The sequence below is a fragment of the Loxodonta africana genome, chromosome 11 (genome assembly GCF_030014295.1).
Source record: "Loxodonta africana isolate mLoxAfr1 chromosome 11, mLoxAfr1.hap2, whole genome shotgun sequence".
In the NCBI taxonomy this organism is placed as follows: Eukaryota; Metazoa; Chordata; class Mammalia; order Proboscidea; family Elephantidae; genus Loxodonta; species Loxodonta africana.
The window spans coordinates 1,981,402-2,000,599 of record NC_087352.1 but is presented as its reverse complement, the minus strand read 5'-3'; the positions used below and the strand labels follow the sequence as shown (position 1 = coordinate 2,000,599).

The 19,198-nt window shown below is 44.2% G+C and overlaps 1 protein-coding gene and 1 long non-coding RNA gene across 5 annotated transcripts in view; one reads left to right on the top strand and one right to left on the bottom strand.

The window, feature by feature from the left end:
- The window catches only part of LOC111748046 (uncharacterized), a 43,185-nt gene that overhangs the window by 12,266 nt on the left and 11,721 nt on the right, over window positions 1–19,198 (bottom strand). For 2 of the 4 annotated variants that reach the window (XR_002783973.2, XR_002783974.2), the window contains exons 2-3: window positions 18,638–18,755; window positions 15,562–15,606 (exon numbers count right to left, since the gene is read on the bottom strand). This is a non-coding gene — a long non-coding RNA (uncharacterized LOC111748046). Of the gene's footprint in view, window positions 1–11,405; window positions 11,982–13,163; window positions 15,226–15,561; window positions 15,607–18,637; window positions 18,756–19,198 lie in introns of those variants that run through there. The other 2 variants (XR_010323298.1, XR_002783975.2) reach the window with 2 other exon arrangements.
- Window positions 17,839–18,455, top strand: PMIS2 (PMIS2 transmembrane protein). The gene is given in 2 exon segments (XM_064293225.1): window positions 17,839–18,141; window positions 18,285–18,455. Coding segments are annotated over 2 exon segments (474 nt in total).

The following is a 19,198-nucleotide window of genomic DNA, read 5'->3' as shown; positions in this document are numbered from 1 at the left end:
ATGGAGATAGAAAGACTTCCCTGGAGCTGACACCCTGAATGTGGACTTCTAGCCTACTAGACTAAGAATAAACTTCTGTCTGTTAAAGCCATTCCCTTGCAGTATTTCTGTTACAGCAGCACTAGATAACCAGGACAGTCACATTTACAGGTACAGGGGTTAGAGTTTCAAAGCATATCATGGGGGGACACAATTCCATCCATAACACTGAGATAACTCAGAAATTAACACATGCAGGAAGCAGTTACCACTCATAGAGCTGAGAGGACTGAAGGAAAGAGATGGTGTTACAAGGACTTAGTGAATGAGTAGCCCCGTGGCTGGTACACAGACCTCTGAAGATAGGTACATCCTGTTGACTAGGTTTTGGGCCTACAAGAAGGAGCATTACTGGCGGGTGAGGGTGCCTGGTGTGGCTGGTACTGTGAATGGTAGGGGTGCATGAAAACTCTAAAATATCAGTCCTCAAACTTTTTGGTCTCAGGACTCCTTTACACTCTTAAAAATTATTGAGGGCACCAAGTAGCTTTTGCTTATGTGGTTCATATCTGTTACTATATTGGAATTAAAAACTGAAAAAATAATTTGAATGCTTTTTTAATTCATTTAAAATAACAGTTAAAAATTACATGCTCATATAAGCAACATATTGTTTTCATGAAAAATAACTGTTTTTCAAAACATTTCTGAGCAGCGTAACACTCTTTTAAATTTCACCAATCTCTTTAATGTCGAGCTGAATAGAAGACAGCTGAATTCTCATATCTGCTTCTTTATTCCATCTGTTGCTATCTATCACACAACATGTAGTCCTTGCAAAACGCACGAGAAAATCAGAGACTAAAAAAAAAAGCCTATTAACATCTTAGAATTATTATGAAAATAGCTTCTACTTTGTGGACCTTGAAAGGGCTATGAAAAAGCCCAGGGGTTCCCCATACCACTGTGGTATTTTTTTTTATGGCAGCACTAGGGCATGAGACATTCAGTGTCTTAGGCTGGGTTCTCACAGAAGCAAAGCCAGTAAAGCATATAAACGTATACACAGAGAGATTTATATCAAGGAAACAGCTCATGCGATTGTAGAGGCTGGAACACCCCAAGTCCGTGGGACAGGATAGAGGCTCCTCCTGATTTACACAGCCACAGGGGCTGCCGGACCCAGGGCTCTTGCTCACAGACTGCAAAGATCAATGAATCCCAAGGTCAGCAGGCAAGACTGCAGGCAAGCTTCCAGCTCAAGTCCCAAGAACCAGAGGCCAGGTGAACAGGAGCCAGCTGCAGGATCCAGAACAAGCAAAAGCCCTGGAGCCCTGACAGAATGTCCATCCACATTCAGATGCAGGCTACACGCCCAAGGAAACTCCCCCTCAACTGATTGGCCACTCACAGCAGATCCCATCATGGGAGTGATCACATATCAAATCTCAACAGGGAAGTGATCGTAACACCTACAACTGCCAAAACACTGAGAATCATGGCCCAGCCAAGTTGACACACAATCTTAACCAACACGCTCAGTATCCCCTCTTTGTTCTTTCAGGTTTCCAACCCTTGTGTCATCTGTTTCCTGTTTTAAATCCCCTCTGTTGCAAATACTTGTGTCTGTTTTCCTGACTGGACCCTGACTGATACACCTGCTAGACTGAATATTGTCTCCTTAGATGCCTCTGAAAAGCCCCTGTAGTCTTTCAAGAAGTCTCCCTTTCTTAACATAGTTTTAGGAGTGTCTTTTCCTTACAATGAAGCCATCTTTGATTAAGGCAGCTGCTAATCTTGGCTTAGATTACTTACACATCTTACCTGCATTCACATGCATTCCATTCCTCCTTCCTAACATGAAGAGGGTGGGGGTGATTCCCACATGGTCCGGGTCCTACTTAATAATAAGTCCTTAAATACTGCTCACCACATGCCAGGCACTGTTCTAAGCACTTTACATATATTAGCTTACTTAATCATCACAACTAAGTGATGGAGGAACTATCATTATCCCCGTTATGAGAAAACTGATAATGGCCAGAAAGTTTAAGGACAAGTTTATTGGACAGAAAGTTCATAGGACAGAGTAGAACTGCCCTATAGGGTTTCCAAAGAATGGCTGCTGGATTTGAACTACCAACCTTTTGTTTAGCAGCCAAGCTCTTAACCATTGCTCCACCAGGGCTCCATTGACCCCATAGTGCCCCAGAAACTGGAACCCATGTTCTCCTCCGCTGTTGCACTGCCTTGCCTTTCTCTTTCATCTTTCATCATCAATTTTTAGAAATTGTTGTCTACACTCCATCTACACGCCCCACGTCTCACTCACGTCTTGACTCCCTGAAATCTAGTACCTGCCCTCAATGATCCCTTGAAATTGCCCTCACCAAGGGTACTAACACCTCCCTATCCTTAAATCCAGAGGATATTTCTCAGGTCTTGACACTCTTGTCCATGCCCTCCTTTCCAGAATGTTTCTGGCTGTCCTTCTCACCTCTGGCCCAGGGCTCTTCCTTCCTCTTCTATACCCCAGAGCCACGGGCCAGCTCTGAGAACATGGCACCAAGGGTCCTAGAGGAAGCTTCCTAGGGACGAATACCTTTCCAGACTTGCCCCTGGAAACGAATAAAATCACAAGGCAGGTTCTCTAGGCACGCTTATGTGAGTAGTCAGCATGCCTGTCTGATGAACCAATCAGAAGTTGAAAGTAAAGAAAAGGGCAGGCTTTACTATCTCAATCATGGAAAAGTTGATACCTTCAGACTTACAGCCTATTAGGAGTCAGCAGCAGGCAGCCTTGTTTCTTCCTACCTAGGGACTCTGGCTAAATCCTCTACTTTCTCGAAATTGAAACCCAGTGTTCCAAGCCAAGAAAGCTTACTGTGTATGGAAAGAAGAAAGAAAAAATAGTAAAAGAGAGAGTAGGAGAAGAATAGGAAACAAAAGATACACAATAGAGAGGAAGTATTCATCCAGCCTTTCCATCTGCCTCTAGCCATCATAACCTTCCTCGCCCCTCTATAGATCAATGAAGGGGAAACAGGTTTTGTGAGGCCAAACATGAGTGCCTTCATGTGTCCCACTAGCTCACTACCAGTTGGTGAGTCACTCTTATGTAAACCCCTGGCTCGTAGCCACTATTGTCCGCTACCACTATAAAACCTCTGCCCTCCCGCTGCCCGGAGCACAGAGATCTGCTTTGGTCCTGCAGCTGCCCAGGACTCACCTCAACTGTAAGTCAACCTAATAAACTTCTTTCCTGGCACTCTGGAGTTGCCCACTTCTTTCTTTGATCTCTCAGCACCCTTCATTTTGGGGGGCAAGTTTCTTTTCTTCTAATGATTTTTTTCCTTTTATTTATTTTTTTATTGTACTTTAGATGAAGTTTACAGAACTAGTTTCTCATTAAACAGATAGTACACATATGACACTGGTTAACAACCCCAGGACATGTCAACACTCTCCCTCGTCAACCTTGGATTCCCTGTTACCAGCTTTCCTGTTCCCTCCTGCCTTCTAGTCTTGCTACAGGGCTGGTGTTCCCCTTTAGTCTCGTTTTGTTTTATGGCCCTCTCCAATCTTTGGCTGAAGGGTGAACCTCAGGAGTGAATTCATTACTGAGCTGAAAGGGTGTCTGGAGGCCATACTCTCAGGGTTTCTCCAGCCTGTGTCAGGCCAGCAAGTCTGGTCTTTCTTTTTGAGTTATCATTTTGTTCTACATTTTTCTCCAGCCCTGTCCAGGACCTTCTATTATGATCCCTGTCAGAGCAGTCAGTGGTGGTAGCTGGGCACCATCTAATTGTACTAGACTCAGGCTGGTAGAGGCCATGGTAGATGTGATCCATTAGTCCTTTGGACTAATCTTTTTCTTGTATCTTTAGTTTTCTTCATTCTTCCTTGTTCCCAAAGGGGTGAGACCAGTGGGGTATCCTAGATGGCATTCACAGGCTTTTAAAACCCCAGACACTATTCCCCAAAGTAGAATATAGAAGGTTTTCATTATAAACTATGTTATGCCAATTGAGCTAGATGTTCCCTGAGACCATGGTCTTGGGGGACAAGTTCCACATTACTGGTCCATGCCTGGACAATTGGTGAGTCAGCTGAAGACCAAGGAAATGGCAGGTGGGAGCGAGGCCTTTGGGAGGCAAATCCTGGGTTGGCCAGTGACCTCCATGTGGGGAGGTCTGCCCCATATGCTTCATGCTTGTGGACTGCCACATGAGTACGGGGATGTCACAAAAACACCAAGCGGCCTAGCCCAGTTGTAGGCAGATGTGCACCTTCGTAGTGTGGAAGGGAAGCTAAGAAAGCATTAACGGCTTTGAGATAGCTGCTGCTGTGGACTGTTCAGCTGGCCGCAGAAGTACACATAAGACCTTTGCAGAAAAGGCTACAGTTGGAAAGGGACGTGTGGTAGTCGTGCATGGCCACAATTGATGTATTGTGCAGCTGCAGCCGCAAACAGGACGAGCAACTACAAACGCTCATCTACAGGTTGGTAAAGGTGGGGGTTCAAGGGCTAGGGGAACAATTTCCTAGCCATTGCTCAAAGCCCTCCAACAATGGGACCAGAGATAGCTGGAGAGGCTGACCAGGTTCCTGCTGCTGAGAAAACCGTGTAACACCCAGTGCAAAGCAAGAGTAAAAAAAACAGAGGAAGGTGGAGCCAAGATGGCGGAAGAGACAGCTGCTTCCGTCGAGCCTTCTTTACAACAAAGACCCGAAAAAAACAAGTGAAAAGAGTATATTTGTGACAAACTGGGAGCCCTGAGCATCAAAGGCAAGCTTAGACAATGAACTGAACGGCAGGGGAAGGAAGAGGCCGTTCAGAAGTGGAGAGGAGTTGCCGGCCCTGAATCGCAGGGAGCCCTCAGGCACTATTCCTAGAGCAGCGTCGGTGACAGCAGCGGGCTGGTCCTAGCGTTTGGCCATGGTTTCCTCAGGCAGAAGCAGCAGCCACACAGCCCACTCACACCTCCAGAACCTGAGCAGAAGGGCACTCTTGGCAAAAGCTAAGTACTTGCGTATATTTTACTGCGCCCCCTCACCCCCAAGCCGGCTTCAGCAGCTGAATCCCTGGGCATGAGATAGACCCTGGTGAGCACCTAGAGCCATCCTCGTGGCCTTGGGGAAGGAAAAAACTTGCAACGGGGGGGAAAAGATAATTTGCAAGCTACATTAACTAGGGGAGCTCAGGACAGAAGCGGCTCCTGTCCAGACATAAACCATCTGTGGACCTTGATCACCTTTCCCTTCTGCATGGACCTGTGTGGGCCTATTTCGGGAGAATAGGCCCTTGTTGGCAAACTCCAACCATTTCAGCGGTGCAGTGGAGAGGTGGGTGTTTGACATTTGACATCGCTTTGCCTATTGAACAAGGTCCTCACCTACCCACAACAGGGACCTAAGGACTGGTGGTTCCACTTGGGTAGCCCAACCACCCGTAACAGGGGTCCAGGGGTAACTGGTACCTCCCAGTCCTTACAACAAAAACTTTGGGTGCCCATGATCCCTCTGCAGAACCCAGCCACCAGCACACTCTAGGGAAAAGAGATGTGTTTTCCTCAGAGACACTTGGGGGTCGGTTCTCAGCCCCCTGCCTTGTTCCGAGCGCAACCCCCTGCTGCAATCAGATACAGGTATATACGCCAATCACCCCTGCCCCTCTAAGACTGTCGGACAGAGCCTGTACCACACACTTGATGATCTGCTACCTGGAAACCTAAGCTGAATTCATACAAGAAAACTGAATGGACTCCTAGACTGATATACCTGATAACAGCTCTAGCCAGCTGGGGACAGGACACCAGAGCTCCAAAGGTGAAAATAATCAAGCTAGCTCAATCAAGCAACCCATAGGGTTATACCAAAACAAAACAGAGCAAGCAGCTATGACACAGTAAGCAAGCATAAACTAATACAATAACTTATAGATGGCTTGGAGACAACAGTCAATATCAAGTCACATAAAGAAACAAGCCATGATCACCTCAACAAGCTCTCAAAACAAAGAATCCAGGGATCTTCTAGATGAAAGTGCATTCCTGGAATTACCTGAGCCAGAATACAGAAGTTTAATATACAGGACCCTTGAAGACATCAGGAAGGAAATGAGGCAATACACAGAACAAGCCAAGGAACACACAGATAAAGCAACTGAAGAAATCAGAAAGATTATTCAGGAACATAATGAGAAGTTTAATAAGCTGGAAAAATACATAGACAGCAATCAGAAATTCAGAAGACTAACAATAAAATTACAGAATTAGATAACTCTATAGAAAGTCAGAGGAGCAGAATTAAGCAAAGAGAAGCTAGAATTTCTGAACTCGAAGATAAATCACTTGGCACTAATATATTTGAAGAAAAATCAGATAAAAGAATTTTAAAAAATGAAGAAAACTTAAGAATCACGTGGGACTCTATCAAGAGAAATAACCTACGAGTAATGGGAGTACCAGAACAGGGAGGGGTAACAGAAAACACAGAGAAAATTGTTGAGGATTTGTTGGCAGAAAACTTCCCTGATATTGTGAAATATGTGAAGATATCTATCCAAGATGTTCATCAAACTCCACATAAGGTAGATCTTAAAAGAAAGTCACCAAGACATATTATAATCAAGCTTGCCAAAACCAAAGATAAAGAGACAATTATAAGAGCAGTGTGGGATAAAAGAAAAGTCACCTACAAGGGAGACCCAATAAGAATAAGCTCAGACTACTCAGCAGAAACCATGCAGGCAAGAAGGCAATGGGATGACATATTTAAAAAAATTGAAGAAAAAAATTGCCAGCCAAGAATCATATATCCATCAAAACTGTCTCTTAAATATGAAGGTGAAATTAAGACATTTCCAGATAAACGCAAGTTGAGGGAATTCGTAAAAACCAAACCAAAACTACAAGAAATACTAAAGGGAGTTCTTTGGTTAGAAAATCAATAATATTAGGTATCGACCCAAGACTAGAACACTGGGCAGAGCACCCAGAAGTAAACCAAGACACAGATATTAAAAAAAAAAAAAGGCAAGATTAAAAAAAAAAAAGCCCAACACAGGGTAACAGCAATGTTATTATATAAAAGAAGACAACATTAAAATAATAAAGAGGGACTAAGAAATGTAATCATACACCTTCCATATGGAGAGGAAGATACGGTGATACAAAGAAATAAAAGTTAGTTATAAATTTAGAAAAATAGGGGTAAATAATAAGGTAACCACAAAGGAGACAAACTATCCTACTCATCAAAATAAAATACAAGGGAAAAATACAGACTCAGCAGAAACAAAATCAACAACAACAAATATGAGGAAAGGACAATATATAAAGAAAATCTACTCAGCACATAAAATCAAGTGGGAAAAATAAACTGTCAACATACCAAAAAAGACATCAAAATGATAGCTCTAAATTCTTACCTATCTATAATTACCCTGAATGTAAATGGACTAAATGCACCAATAAAGAGGCAGAGAGTGGCAGAAGGAATTAAAAAACAAGATCCGTCTATATGCTGCCTACAAGAGACACACCTTAGACTTAGAGACACAAACAAACTAAAACTCAAAGGATGGAAAAAAATATGTCAAGCAAACAACAATCAAAGAAGAGCAGGAGTGGCAATATTAATTTCTGACAAAATAGACTTTAAAGTTAAATCCATTAGAAAGGATAAGGAAGGACACTATACAATGATTAAAGGGACAATATACCAAGAAGATATAACCATATTAAATATTTATGCACCCAATGACAGGGCTGCAAGATACGTAAGAAAAACTCTATCAGCATTGAAAAGTGAGATAGACAGCTCCACAATAACAGTAGGAGACTTCCACACACCACTTTCAGTAAAGAACAGGACATCCAGAAAGAAGCTCAATAAAGACACGGAAGATCTAAATGCCACAATCAACCAACTTGACCTCGTAGACATATACGGAACACTCCACCCAACAGCAACCAACTATACTTTCTTTTCTAGTTCACACGGAACATTCTGTAGAATAGACCACATATTAGGCCATAAAGCAAGCCTTACCAGAATCCAAAACATTGAAATATTACAAAGCATCTTCTCTGACCATAAGGCCATAAAAGTGGAAATCAGTAACAGGAAAAGCGGGGTAAAGAAATCAAACACTTGGACACTGAACAATATCCTGCCCAAAAAAGACTGGATTATAGAAGACATTAAGGATGGAATAAAGAAATTCATAGAATCCAATAAGAATGAAAACACTTCCTATTAGAACCCTTGGGACACAGCAAAAGCGGTGCTCAGAGGCCAATTTATATCAATAAATGCACACATCCAAAAAGAAGAAAGGGCCAAAATCAAAGAATTATCCCTACAACTTGAACAAATAGAAAGAGAGCAACAAAAGAAACCCACAGGCACCAGAAGAAAACAAATAATAAACATTAGAGCTAAACTAAATGAAATAGAAAACAGAAAAACAATTGAAAGAATCAAGACTAAAAGGTGGTTTTTTGAAAAACTCAACCAAATTGATAAACCATTGGCCAAACTGACAAAAGAAAAACAGGGAAGGAAGCAAATAACCAGAATAAGAAATGAGAGGGGCACTAGTACAACAGACCCAACTGAAATTAAAAGAATCATATCAGATTACTATGAAAAACTATACTCAAAGTTGAAAACCTAGAAGAAATGGATGAATTCCTAGAAACACTCTACCTACCTAAACTAACACAAACAGAGGTAGAACAACTAAATAGACCCATAACAAAAGGAAAGATTGAAAAGGTAATCAAAAAACTCCCAACAAAAAAAGCCCTGGTCCGGATGGCTTCACTGCAGAGTTCTACCAAACTTTCAGAGAAGAGTTAACACCAGTACTACTAAGGTATTTCAGAGCATAGAAAAGGAGGGAATACTACTAAACTCATTCTATGAAGCCACCATAGCGCTGATACCAAAACCAGGTAAAGACACCACAAGAAAAGAAAATTATAGACTATATCCCTCATGAACGTAGATGCAAAAATCCTCAACAAAATTCTAGCCAATAGAATTCAACAACATATCAAAAAGATAACTCACCATGACCAAGTGGGATTCATACCAGGGATGCAGGGATGGCTCAACATTAGAAAAACAATTAATGTAATCCACCACATAAATAAAACAAAAGGCAAGAATCACATGATTTTATCAATTGATGCAGAAAAGGCATTTGACAAAGTTCAACACTCACTCATGATAAAAACTCTCAGCAAAATAGGAGTAGAAGGAAAATTCCTCAACATAATAAAGTGTATTTATACAAAGCCAACAACCAACATCATCCTAAATGAAGAGAGCCTGAAAACGTTCCCAGTGAGATCTGGAACCAGACAAGAATGCCCTTTATCACCACTCTTATTCAACATTGTGCTGTAAGTCCTAGCCAGAGCGAGTAGGCTTGATAAAGAAATAAAGGGCATCCAGATTGGCAAGGAAGAAGCAAAAGTATCTCTATTTGCAGATGACATGATCTTATACACAAAAAACCCTAAGGAATCCTCCAGAAAACTACTGAAACTAATAGAAGAGTTCACCAGAGTATCAGGATACAAGATAAACATACCAAAATCAGTTGGATTCCTCTACACCAACAAAAAGAATATCGAAGAGGAAATCACCAAATCAATGCCATTTACAGTAGCCCCCAAGAAGATAAAATACTTAGGAATAAATCTTACCAGAGATGTAAAAGACTTATACAAAGAAAACTACAGTACACTTCTGCAAGAAACCAAAAGAGACTTACATAAGTGGAAGAACATACCTTGCTCATGGATAGGAAGACTTAACATTATAAAAATTTCTATTCTACCAAAAGGCATCTATACATTTAATGCAATTCCGATCCAAATCCCAACGACGTTCTTTAATAATATGGAGAAACAAATCACCAATTTCATATGGAAAGGAAAGAGGCCCCGGATAAATAAGGCATTACTGAAAAAGAAGAACAAGTGGGAGGCCTTACTTTACCTGATTTTAGAACCGATTATACCGCCACAGTAGTCAAAACAGCCTGGTTCTGGTACGACAACGGATACATGGACCAATGGAACAGAATTGAGAATCCAGACATAAATCCATCCACATAGGAGCAGTTGATATTTGACAAAGGCCCCAAAACAGTTAAATGGGAAAAAGACAGTCTTTTTAACAAATGGTGCTGCATAACTGGATATCCATCTGCAGAAAAATGAAACAACACCCATACCTCACTCCATGCACAAAAACTAACTCAAAATGGATCAAAGACCTAAATATAAAATCTAAAATGATAAAGATCATGGAAGAAAAAATAGGGACAACGTTAGGAGCCCTAATACATGGCATAAACAGTATAGAAAACATTATAAAGAACATAGAAGAAAAACTAAGTAACTGGGAGCTCCTAAAAATCAAACACCTATGCTCATCCAAAGACTTCACCAAAAGAGTAAAAAGACTACCTACAGAGTGGGAAAAAGTTTTTAGCTATGACATTTCTGATCAGCACCTGATCTCTAAAATCTATATTATGCTGCAAAAACTCAACTGCAAAAGGACAAATAACCCAATTTAAAAATGGGCAAAAGATATGAATACACACTTCACTGAAGAAGACATTTAGGTAGCTAAAAGATATACAAGGAAATGTTCACGATCATTAGCCAATAGAGAAATGCAGATCAAAACTGCAATGAGATTTCATCTCACTCCAACAAGGCTGGCATTAATCCAAAAAACATAAAAGAATAAATGTTGGAGAGGCTGTGGAGAGATTGGAACACTTCTACACTGCTGGTGGGAATGTCAAATGGTACAACCACTTTGGAAATCGGTTTGGTGCTTCCTTAAAAAGTTAGAAATAGAACTACCATGCGATCTAGCAATCCCACTCCTTGGAATATATCCTAGAGAAATAAGAGCCTTTACACAAACAGATATATGCACACCCATGTTTATTGCAGCACTGTTTACAATAGCAAAAACATGGAAGCAACCAAGGTGCCCATCAACGGATGAATGGATAAATAAATTATGGTATAGTCACACAATGGAATACTACGCATCGATAAAGAACAGTGAGGAATCTGTGAAACATTTCATAACATGGAGGAACCTGGAAGGCATTATGCTGAGTGAAACTAGTTGCAAAAGGACAAATATTGTATAAGACCACTATTATAAGAACTTGAGAAATAGTTTAAGCTGAGAAGAAAACATTCTTTTGTAGTTATAGGGGGGAGGGAGGGAGGGTGGGAGAGGGGTATTCACTAATTAGATAGCAGATAAGAACTACTTTAGGTGAAGGGAAAGACAGCACACAATACAGGGGAGGTCAGCACAATTGGACTAAACCAAAAGCAAAGAAGTTTCCTGAATAAACTGAATGCTTTGAAGGCCAGTGTAGCAGGGGCAGGGGTCTGGGGACCATGGTTTCAGGGGACATCTAAGTCAATTGGCATAATAAAATCTATTAAGAAAACATTCTGCATCCCACTTTGAAGAGTGGCGTCTGGGGTCTTAAATGCTAGCAAGCAGCCACTTAAGATGCATCAATTGGTCTCAACCCACCTGGATCAAAGGAGAATGAAGAACACCAAGGACACAAGCCCAAGAGACAGAAAGGGCCATGTGAACCAGAGACTACATCATCTTGAGATCAGAAGAACTAGATGGTGCCCGGCTACAACCGATGACTGCCCTGAAAGGGAACACAACAGAGAACCCCTGAGGGAGCAGGAGAGCAGTGGGATGTAGACCCCAAATTCTCATAAGACCAGACTTAATGGTCTGACTGAGATTGGAAGGACCCTGGTGGTCATGGCTCCCAGATCTTCTGTTGCCCCAGGACAGGAACCATTCCCGAAGCCAACTCTTCAGACATGGATTGGACTGGACAGTGGGTTGGAGAGGGATGCTGGTGAGGAGTGAGCTTCTTGGATCAGGTGGACACTTGAGGCTATGTTGGCATCTCCTGCCTGGAGGGGAGATGAGAGGGTGGAGGGGGTTAGAAGCTGGAGAAAAGGATACGAAAAGAGAGAGTGGAGGGAGAGAGCAGGCTGTCTCATTAGGGGGAGAGTAATTGGGAGTGTGTAGCAAGGTGTATATGGGTTTTTGTGTGAGAGACTGACTTGATTTGTAAACTTTCACTTAAAGCACAATAAAAATTATTTAGAAGTAAAAAATCCTTCAAGACAGCTTGTGCTGAGCAGCCTTGCAGAGACCTTGGAGGCCCTCTCTGGTGTTCTCTGATAACTACCCCCGCCAAGACAAGCAAGCAGCAACATAGCCACAGCTGTAATAGTAAGGGGAAAACTAAAATAGGAGGGAACCGCATCCATTTTACCAGGCAGCTGGGCTGAACCCCTGCTTGCGCTTGGTGTTGTGGAGGCATGGCTCCACAAATGTCCCATGGCTCTTTCAATTTTACTCAGGCCTTCTGACTTTCAGAAATAATTAAGACAGGATTAAGCCTAGGTCCCTCTGTCACCAGGGAGAGCCACAGGCCTTACGCTACAATTAAAGATCAATGAGGAAATGCAAAGAATTGTACGTCTTGGGTTTTTAGACCTTTGCACAGGTAACTGTGATCTCTAACACCTGGCAGCAAAATGAGGGAAACTTTTGTGCCTGAGGTTACCCATCATTGAGACCCTTGCCCAAGCCTGACCGTGGATAAGTTCCTTCAGGGTCCCTACGAACCCCTATTGTATGTATCGATATATAGTTCTGTAAGCTTTTGCCTCCAAGTCCTAATGGGAATTGGTACAGTTAGGGTGGTTTTAGTGGGACACGGGAAAACTGTGACGTGGGCTATAGCTCATTGCCTGGTCTCTCAATCTGGCCACTACAACCCTCAGGCTGAATATAAAGCAAGCTCCTATGGGGATGAGACATCTGGACAAAAAAGAAAAAATATCATTTCTGTTCCTGATAAGCTTTTGTTACTTGTGTGGATGGTCACCAGAAACCCTCTATGCTGCCAGGGGAAAGCAACCAATGAGCAGACCGGTCTTGCCAACTGACTGCAGAGGCTGGAACCGTCCTCTGCTCCAGAGGAAACAGATGCGCTCCTGGGTTTAAGAGAGGACGGCCTATGGAGATTCACACACCATCCTGGACTGGGCCTATATGCATGGACTGCCACTGTCATCGGAAAATGCCAAACAGCTTAGAAAAGCAGACCTGCTTACGAGACCCTGGCCAAGACTAAAACCTGCCCAGGGACAGATTCCCGAGCCAACAGGCCAGGTCATTCTCGGCAGGTAAGTCATATGGGACCGCTTATCCTACACAGAGGCTTCCGCTGGATCTTGAATGAACTCTTCATGCTCTGTGTCACCCCCAGGGCGTAAAGGCAATTGAGCACTTCAATGGACAGGCTTAAACAGCTGATGGGAGGGGACAAGACGACCCCAGCCTGAACTATACATCTCAGACAAGCAATATGGGGTTTCAATGCAGCAGTTACCTGCAAGGGCATTTCTCATTTGCACCATATGTTTGATCAAGCCGTCAGTTCCATAAAGTGTGTTTCCTTTGTATACAACTGTTCCTGACAAAAAAATCTGGGCTCCCACAGAGATCGCTGCCTCAAGACTAGGACAGACAGCTTCCGTGGCTTTGCTCGGCAACCCTCACCTCACCTCACACGGGAGATGGGGGCGAGATTTGTTAACGTCTCTTTTTCTCCTCAGATTATCTTACAGCAATGGACAGGCCCCTCATCTACGGACCCCAATGATACAGGCTTTTGTTAGAGCTACCAATCAGACCGACTGTTGGCTCTGTCAACATTAGAATCCAGATGACGAGTCATCTCGCCACATTGTTCCAGCTGATCTGTCAACAAGGAGGACACGTCACGGACCAGCTGAGTGTGTAACCTGGTGTACTGCGGAAATCGTGTGGCAAATGAATACAGTCAACTCCACTACTCGTGGAAAATGTCTTTTCAAGTATGAAAGCTACGTCTGTGGAGGGCTCCAAATTTAAAAGGAAATTTCTCTCTGTGTGTTAAAAATGTAAACAGCATGAGACTGGATGGTTTGACTCTGAGAAGAATACTTTTAAGACAGAGTTCGATACTACTCTGGACACAGAAAACTTGCAGAATGTGACCAGGTGGTCCAATGTACATCGACTGACTACACGAAGTCTGAATTAGCCTGGTCTGGCAACGGTAAGGGAAAAGGGAGCTTCTGTGTTACTTGTACTGAAATGTGTACTGTTCATATAATGAGCCATATTGGGAGAAGCATGCTGTTTTTACATAAATGAATCAGGACATGTTATACACATATAATATTGGACAAATGCAGCCCTTTGATCTATTCAGTTGGCTTGGATTAAGCCACAACTGGGGTAACTGGTTGGGTTCTCCCCTTCAACCAGGCCTGATCAATCTGCTGGGGACAGTCCTACTAGTAACCCTCATTAAATGCTGCCTCATACAGCTATAACATCCACCACAGTTAAGCACCAAAACACGGACATGCAACCCAACAACCAAACTGTGTCATGGGCGTACCAGAATTTGGTACTGCTTTGCTTTTTTTTCTGGCACCCTGATGGGAGTCAGGGGGTGGACTGTTGGGGGAACGGTCTGCCTCTATGCCTCCCATCCAGGCTGCCTAAGTAAAGGCCTTGGGACCAGAGCATTCTCGGATAAGGAGGCTGGGAACTGGGTCACCTTCTCTCTCCGGTTCCATCTCCTTGTAGGAGAAGCCTTCCCCCTGTTCTGAGCACACAGTAACTTCTCTGCCTTTTGCACAGGCACAAATACTACACGGCACCTGGTCAACCCCACTTCTATATCTGTTCCCACAGCAAGGGAATGGGGTCTCTTGTACTACGGCACATGAGGGGGAGCATGCCAGGTTGTAAGAGCCAGTCTTGAGGGGTGGATTGAAGACGAAAAAGGCTTTGCAAGGTCAAACATGACGGCCCTCATGCATTCCACTAGTTCACTACCAGTGGCTGAGTTACTCTTATATAAGCCCCTGGCTTGTAGCCACTGTTGTCAACCACCACTGTAAAGCCTCTGCTCTTGCACTGCAGAGGGTGGAGATTTGCTTTGATCTTGGGGCCACCCAAGACTTGACTTGTCTGTAAATCTCCCTAATAAACTTCTTTGCTGCCACACTGGAGTTGCTCGCCTCTTTCTTTGGTCTCTCAGCACGCACCATTTTGGGCAGCAAGTTTCATGTTACTGCTCCATGCCTGGACAATTAAGAGAGACAAATGGGAGGCAAACGGTCACACAGCAAGGGAATATTCATGTCAAATGCTTTTCCTGAGTTTGCCTGCCATAATACTCCACACAAATGTAGTCTTCTACATTCCATTTCTTGTTGATCAGGTGGCATTCCAATTAAGGGGCACATCAGCTGAGGGTCATTCCAATCAAAGGATTCACCTGACAGGAGATACATGAGCCCAGGAACACAGAGCCTAGACAATCTACCCTCCCAAGGCCACCTCAAACAGGGAACCTGCTGGTCAAGAGACCCTCCTCACCCAAGGTTCCCATGTCCTAGGGACTTAGCAGCCACCCACCTGCATTCTTCATCCCACCAGACCTTGAGAGCTGTCCTCCCTCACCTAAAAAAAAAAAAAATTGAACGGTCACCATCAAATCAACTCCGACTCATGGTGTGAACAGTCACCATCAAATCAACTCTGACTCATGGTGTGAACAGTCACCATCAAATCAACTCCGACTCATGGTGGCCCCGTGTGTGTCAGAGTAGAACTGTGCTCCGCAGGGTTTTCATGGCTGATTTTTTGGAAGTACATGGCCAGGACTTTCTTTCAAGGAACATCTGGGTAGACTTGAATCGCCAACCTCTTGGTTCATAGCCCAGCCTGTTAACCTTTGCACCACTCAGAGACTCCCCTACCTTAAAACCCAAACCAAACCTGTTGCCGTTGAGTCGAAGCTGACTCATAGGGACCATATAGGACAGAGTAGAACTGCCCCATAGGGGTTTCCAAGGAGTGGCTGGTGGATTCAAATGGCTGACCTTTTGGTTAGTTGCCGTAGCTCTTAACCACTGCGCCACTAGAGCTCCTCCTTCACATCAAAAAAAAGAACAAACCCATTGCCATCAAGTCCATTCTGACTCATAGAGACCCTACAGGACAGAATAGAACTGCCCCACAGGGCTTCCAAGGAGCGCCTGGCAGATTCGAACTGCTGACTTTTTGGTTAGCAGCTGTAGCACTTAACCACTACGCCACCAGGGTTTCCTCCTTCACCTTAGGAGCCCATATTTTTTCATCTGGAACATTCACTTGGCCCTTTAAAATGCTCTAACCAATTCATTCCATGAAGAATTTCCTGCCTTTGGATTGTGTGTTACCACTGTTCTTCCCATTGCTTTTAGGTCCTTCTTGACTGTGCTTAAACACAGTTGTGTCTTTGGCAAACAATTTTGGAGTCTATACTTGTGGACTTCACTGTGTCACCTCCTACCCACTTCCCTAAAAATTGGCTCCTCACAACCTCTACTCCCCTAAAACCACCAGCTAAGGGAACCACCAGCTAAAACCCGGTGGTATTAGCATCCATTGATGGTTCTTCCCTGAATCAGTAATTACTATGGTGCTTGGAAATTGTTGTTAGATTTCTAATGATACATAACAAATTACCACAAACTTAGTTACTTAAAACATCACCTATCACATTAACTCAGTTCTGTGGGTCAGAATGGCTAGGTTCTCTGCTCAGGGTCTCACAAGGCTAAAACCTAGGTGTTGGCCAGGCTGCTTTCTCTTCGGAATCTAGAGTCTTCTTCCAAACAAATGTGTTATTGTGGCAGGACTCAGACTCTTGCCGTTGTAGAACTAAGGGCCTCATTTCTTCGCTGGCTGTCACCTGAGGAGGTTCTGAGCTCCTAGAGACTGTGCACATTCCTTGCTACACAGCCCCCTCCATCTTCAGTGGAGAATCTCCCTCACTTCCAATCCCTCTCATGCTTGGAACTTCTTGTCAGGAAGACCCAGTCCCTTTGAGGACTCTCCTGTTCAGGTTACACCCACAGAGGATAATGTCCCCATCTTTAAGGAAGCTGACTTGGAACCTTAACTACATCCTTAAAATCCCTTCACAGCAGTACCTAGATTAGTGCTCGATTGAATAACTGGAAGGTGTGTGTATACAAGGGAGACAGGAGTCTCCGGGCCATCTTACAATTCTGCGTACCACAATACCAGAAAACCCATTGCTATCGAGTTGATTCCAACTCACAGCGATGTCCTATTTCCATCATTCTATTTATTAAATTCTACTTTAAAAAAGACCTGTACCATTTTCTCTTCCATCCTTCCTTCTTTCCTTTCTTCCTTCCTGTGAGTAGGGACTAAGAATTCTTTTTCAAAATTTTATAATCCATTACTGACTTTCCCTACTGTTTGTAAATCTTCCAGTTCTACTGGGCTTGTCTACCTCCTTTCTCCTGCAGCTGTAGGGGGGCCCTATCTGCAGATGGGGGTCCACAGGAAGAAGGAAGGGACAGGATTCAACACTTATGGCTTCCAACCCATCCCTACCAGGCTGGGCAGAGCCAATGTCCTGACAGAGGGTGGCATCGAACTTCCAGTGGAGTCCTGGAATTGTGGAACACCGCAACCACGCCCCCCACAAAAGCAGCCAATCAGGTCTCGATGTGGCCTTCCCCATTATGAAGGACTGGCAAGTGAGAGCCTGGGCCTTGAGGTTCTGGTTAGAACAAGGCGAGGGGTGGTGGGTCTAGCTTTCTCTGGGGAGACGGAGTGGGTCTGGCTTCCTGTATACAAGACACTCGGGGTCCGCCTTCAACTAAGTGAAAAGTCATGGCACCGAAAGCGAAAGCCGCATCTGGGAAGCAGGCCCCGGCCCCGGCCCCAGCCCCAGCCCCAGCCCCAGCCCCAGCCCCCGCGCCTGCCCCCGCCGCCCCGCCTGCCCCGGCCCCTCCAGGTGCTCCTGCTGCCCCCGGCGCCCCTGGCGCCCCACCTGCCGGGCCTGCAGAGCCGCCAGAACCTCTTCAGACGCCCGAAGAACTGGCGTTTTACGCCCCGAGTTACGTGTGTTTGACCGTCTTTGCTGTAATTTTATTCCCTCCCATGGGACTTCTCGCTGCATACTTCTGTAGCAAGGTAAAACGATGCCCAGTCCACGGCCCGTCCTACTCCCTTTCTGCTCCCTCCTCCGCCCTCCGTATATGATCTGTCCTAGGACCTGGGTAAGGGTTTCCCCACAGCAATTGCAGGTCTCTAGCCCTTCCCCAAGGGTGTCATAGGGCTGGACTTAGAAACCCACATCTACTCTCCCATCCCTACAGACCATGAATGCTAACAAGAAGAGCAGATGGGAAGAGGCTTACATTAATTCAGGCCGAACTGGTTGGCTGGATGTATTCGCCATACTCACCGGTTTAAGTATACTTTACTACTATTGCCTTTTTGAGTGAAGGCCAGGCCCAGCAGTCCAGGGACCCACACCGAGGGACCCACCCAACAAGACATTGACCAGCCAAGTCAACCACCAAGCAAGACATCCAGTGGCTAAGACACCCCTCAGCCAGAAAACCCACCAGCCAAGGAACTCAGCAGCCAAGGAACCCACTAGCTCAATGACACCTAGGCCACCTACCTGCACCACTTCAGGCCTGTTAGGCTCCAGAGCTGTCTTCGTCCACCTCGAGATCCTCATTTTCCCTCCCTAGATTCCATTAGCACCTTGACACTGGGCTGCTCATACAGAGACACATCTATTTAAACCAATAAAATTGAAGTAATTATTCTGGCCTCTTGGGTCCGTGTGTATGTGGGAGAGAAGAGCAGTTTCTGGATCGGTGCCTGTGTTTCACTGGGGCTATGTGTTTCCCAAACCATGTGAAAATCAGAATGTCCTAATCATAAAGCCCAAGGACATGGAAATCAGGCAGATGTGAGTTTACATCTTATCGCTAACACATAAAAATTGTATACCCTTGAACAAGATGCTTTTCTTGAGCCTGGTTCCCCTGTCTGTAAAGCAAGCATAATAATTGCCAGTGGGGTGATATTTTGAAATTGGAATCAATATTTATTCTCTAGGTGTTTCTCCATTCAAGCATGATGTTAGACTTCTAGTGTCTCAAGGCAGGAATGGGAAAATAGGAACTTCTTTCAGCTTTTCAGATTCAAAGTCAGTTTCTCTGGAGGAAGAATG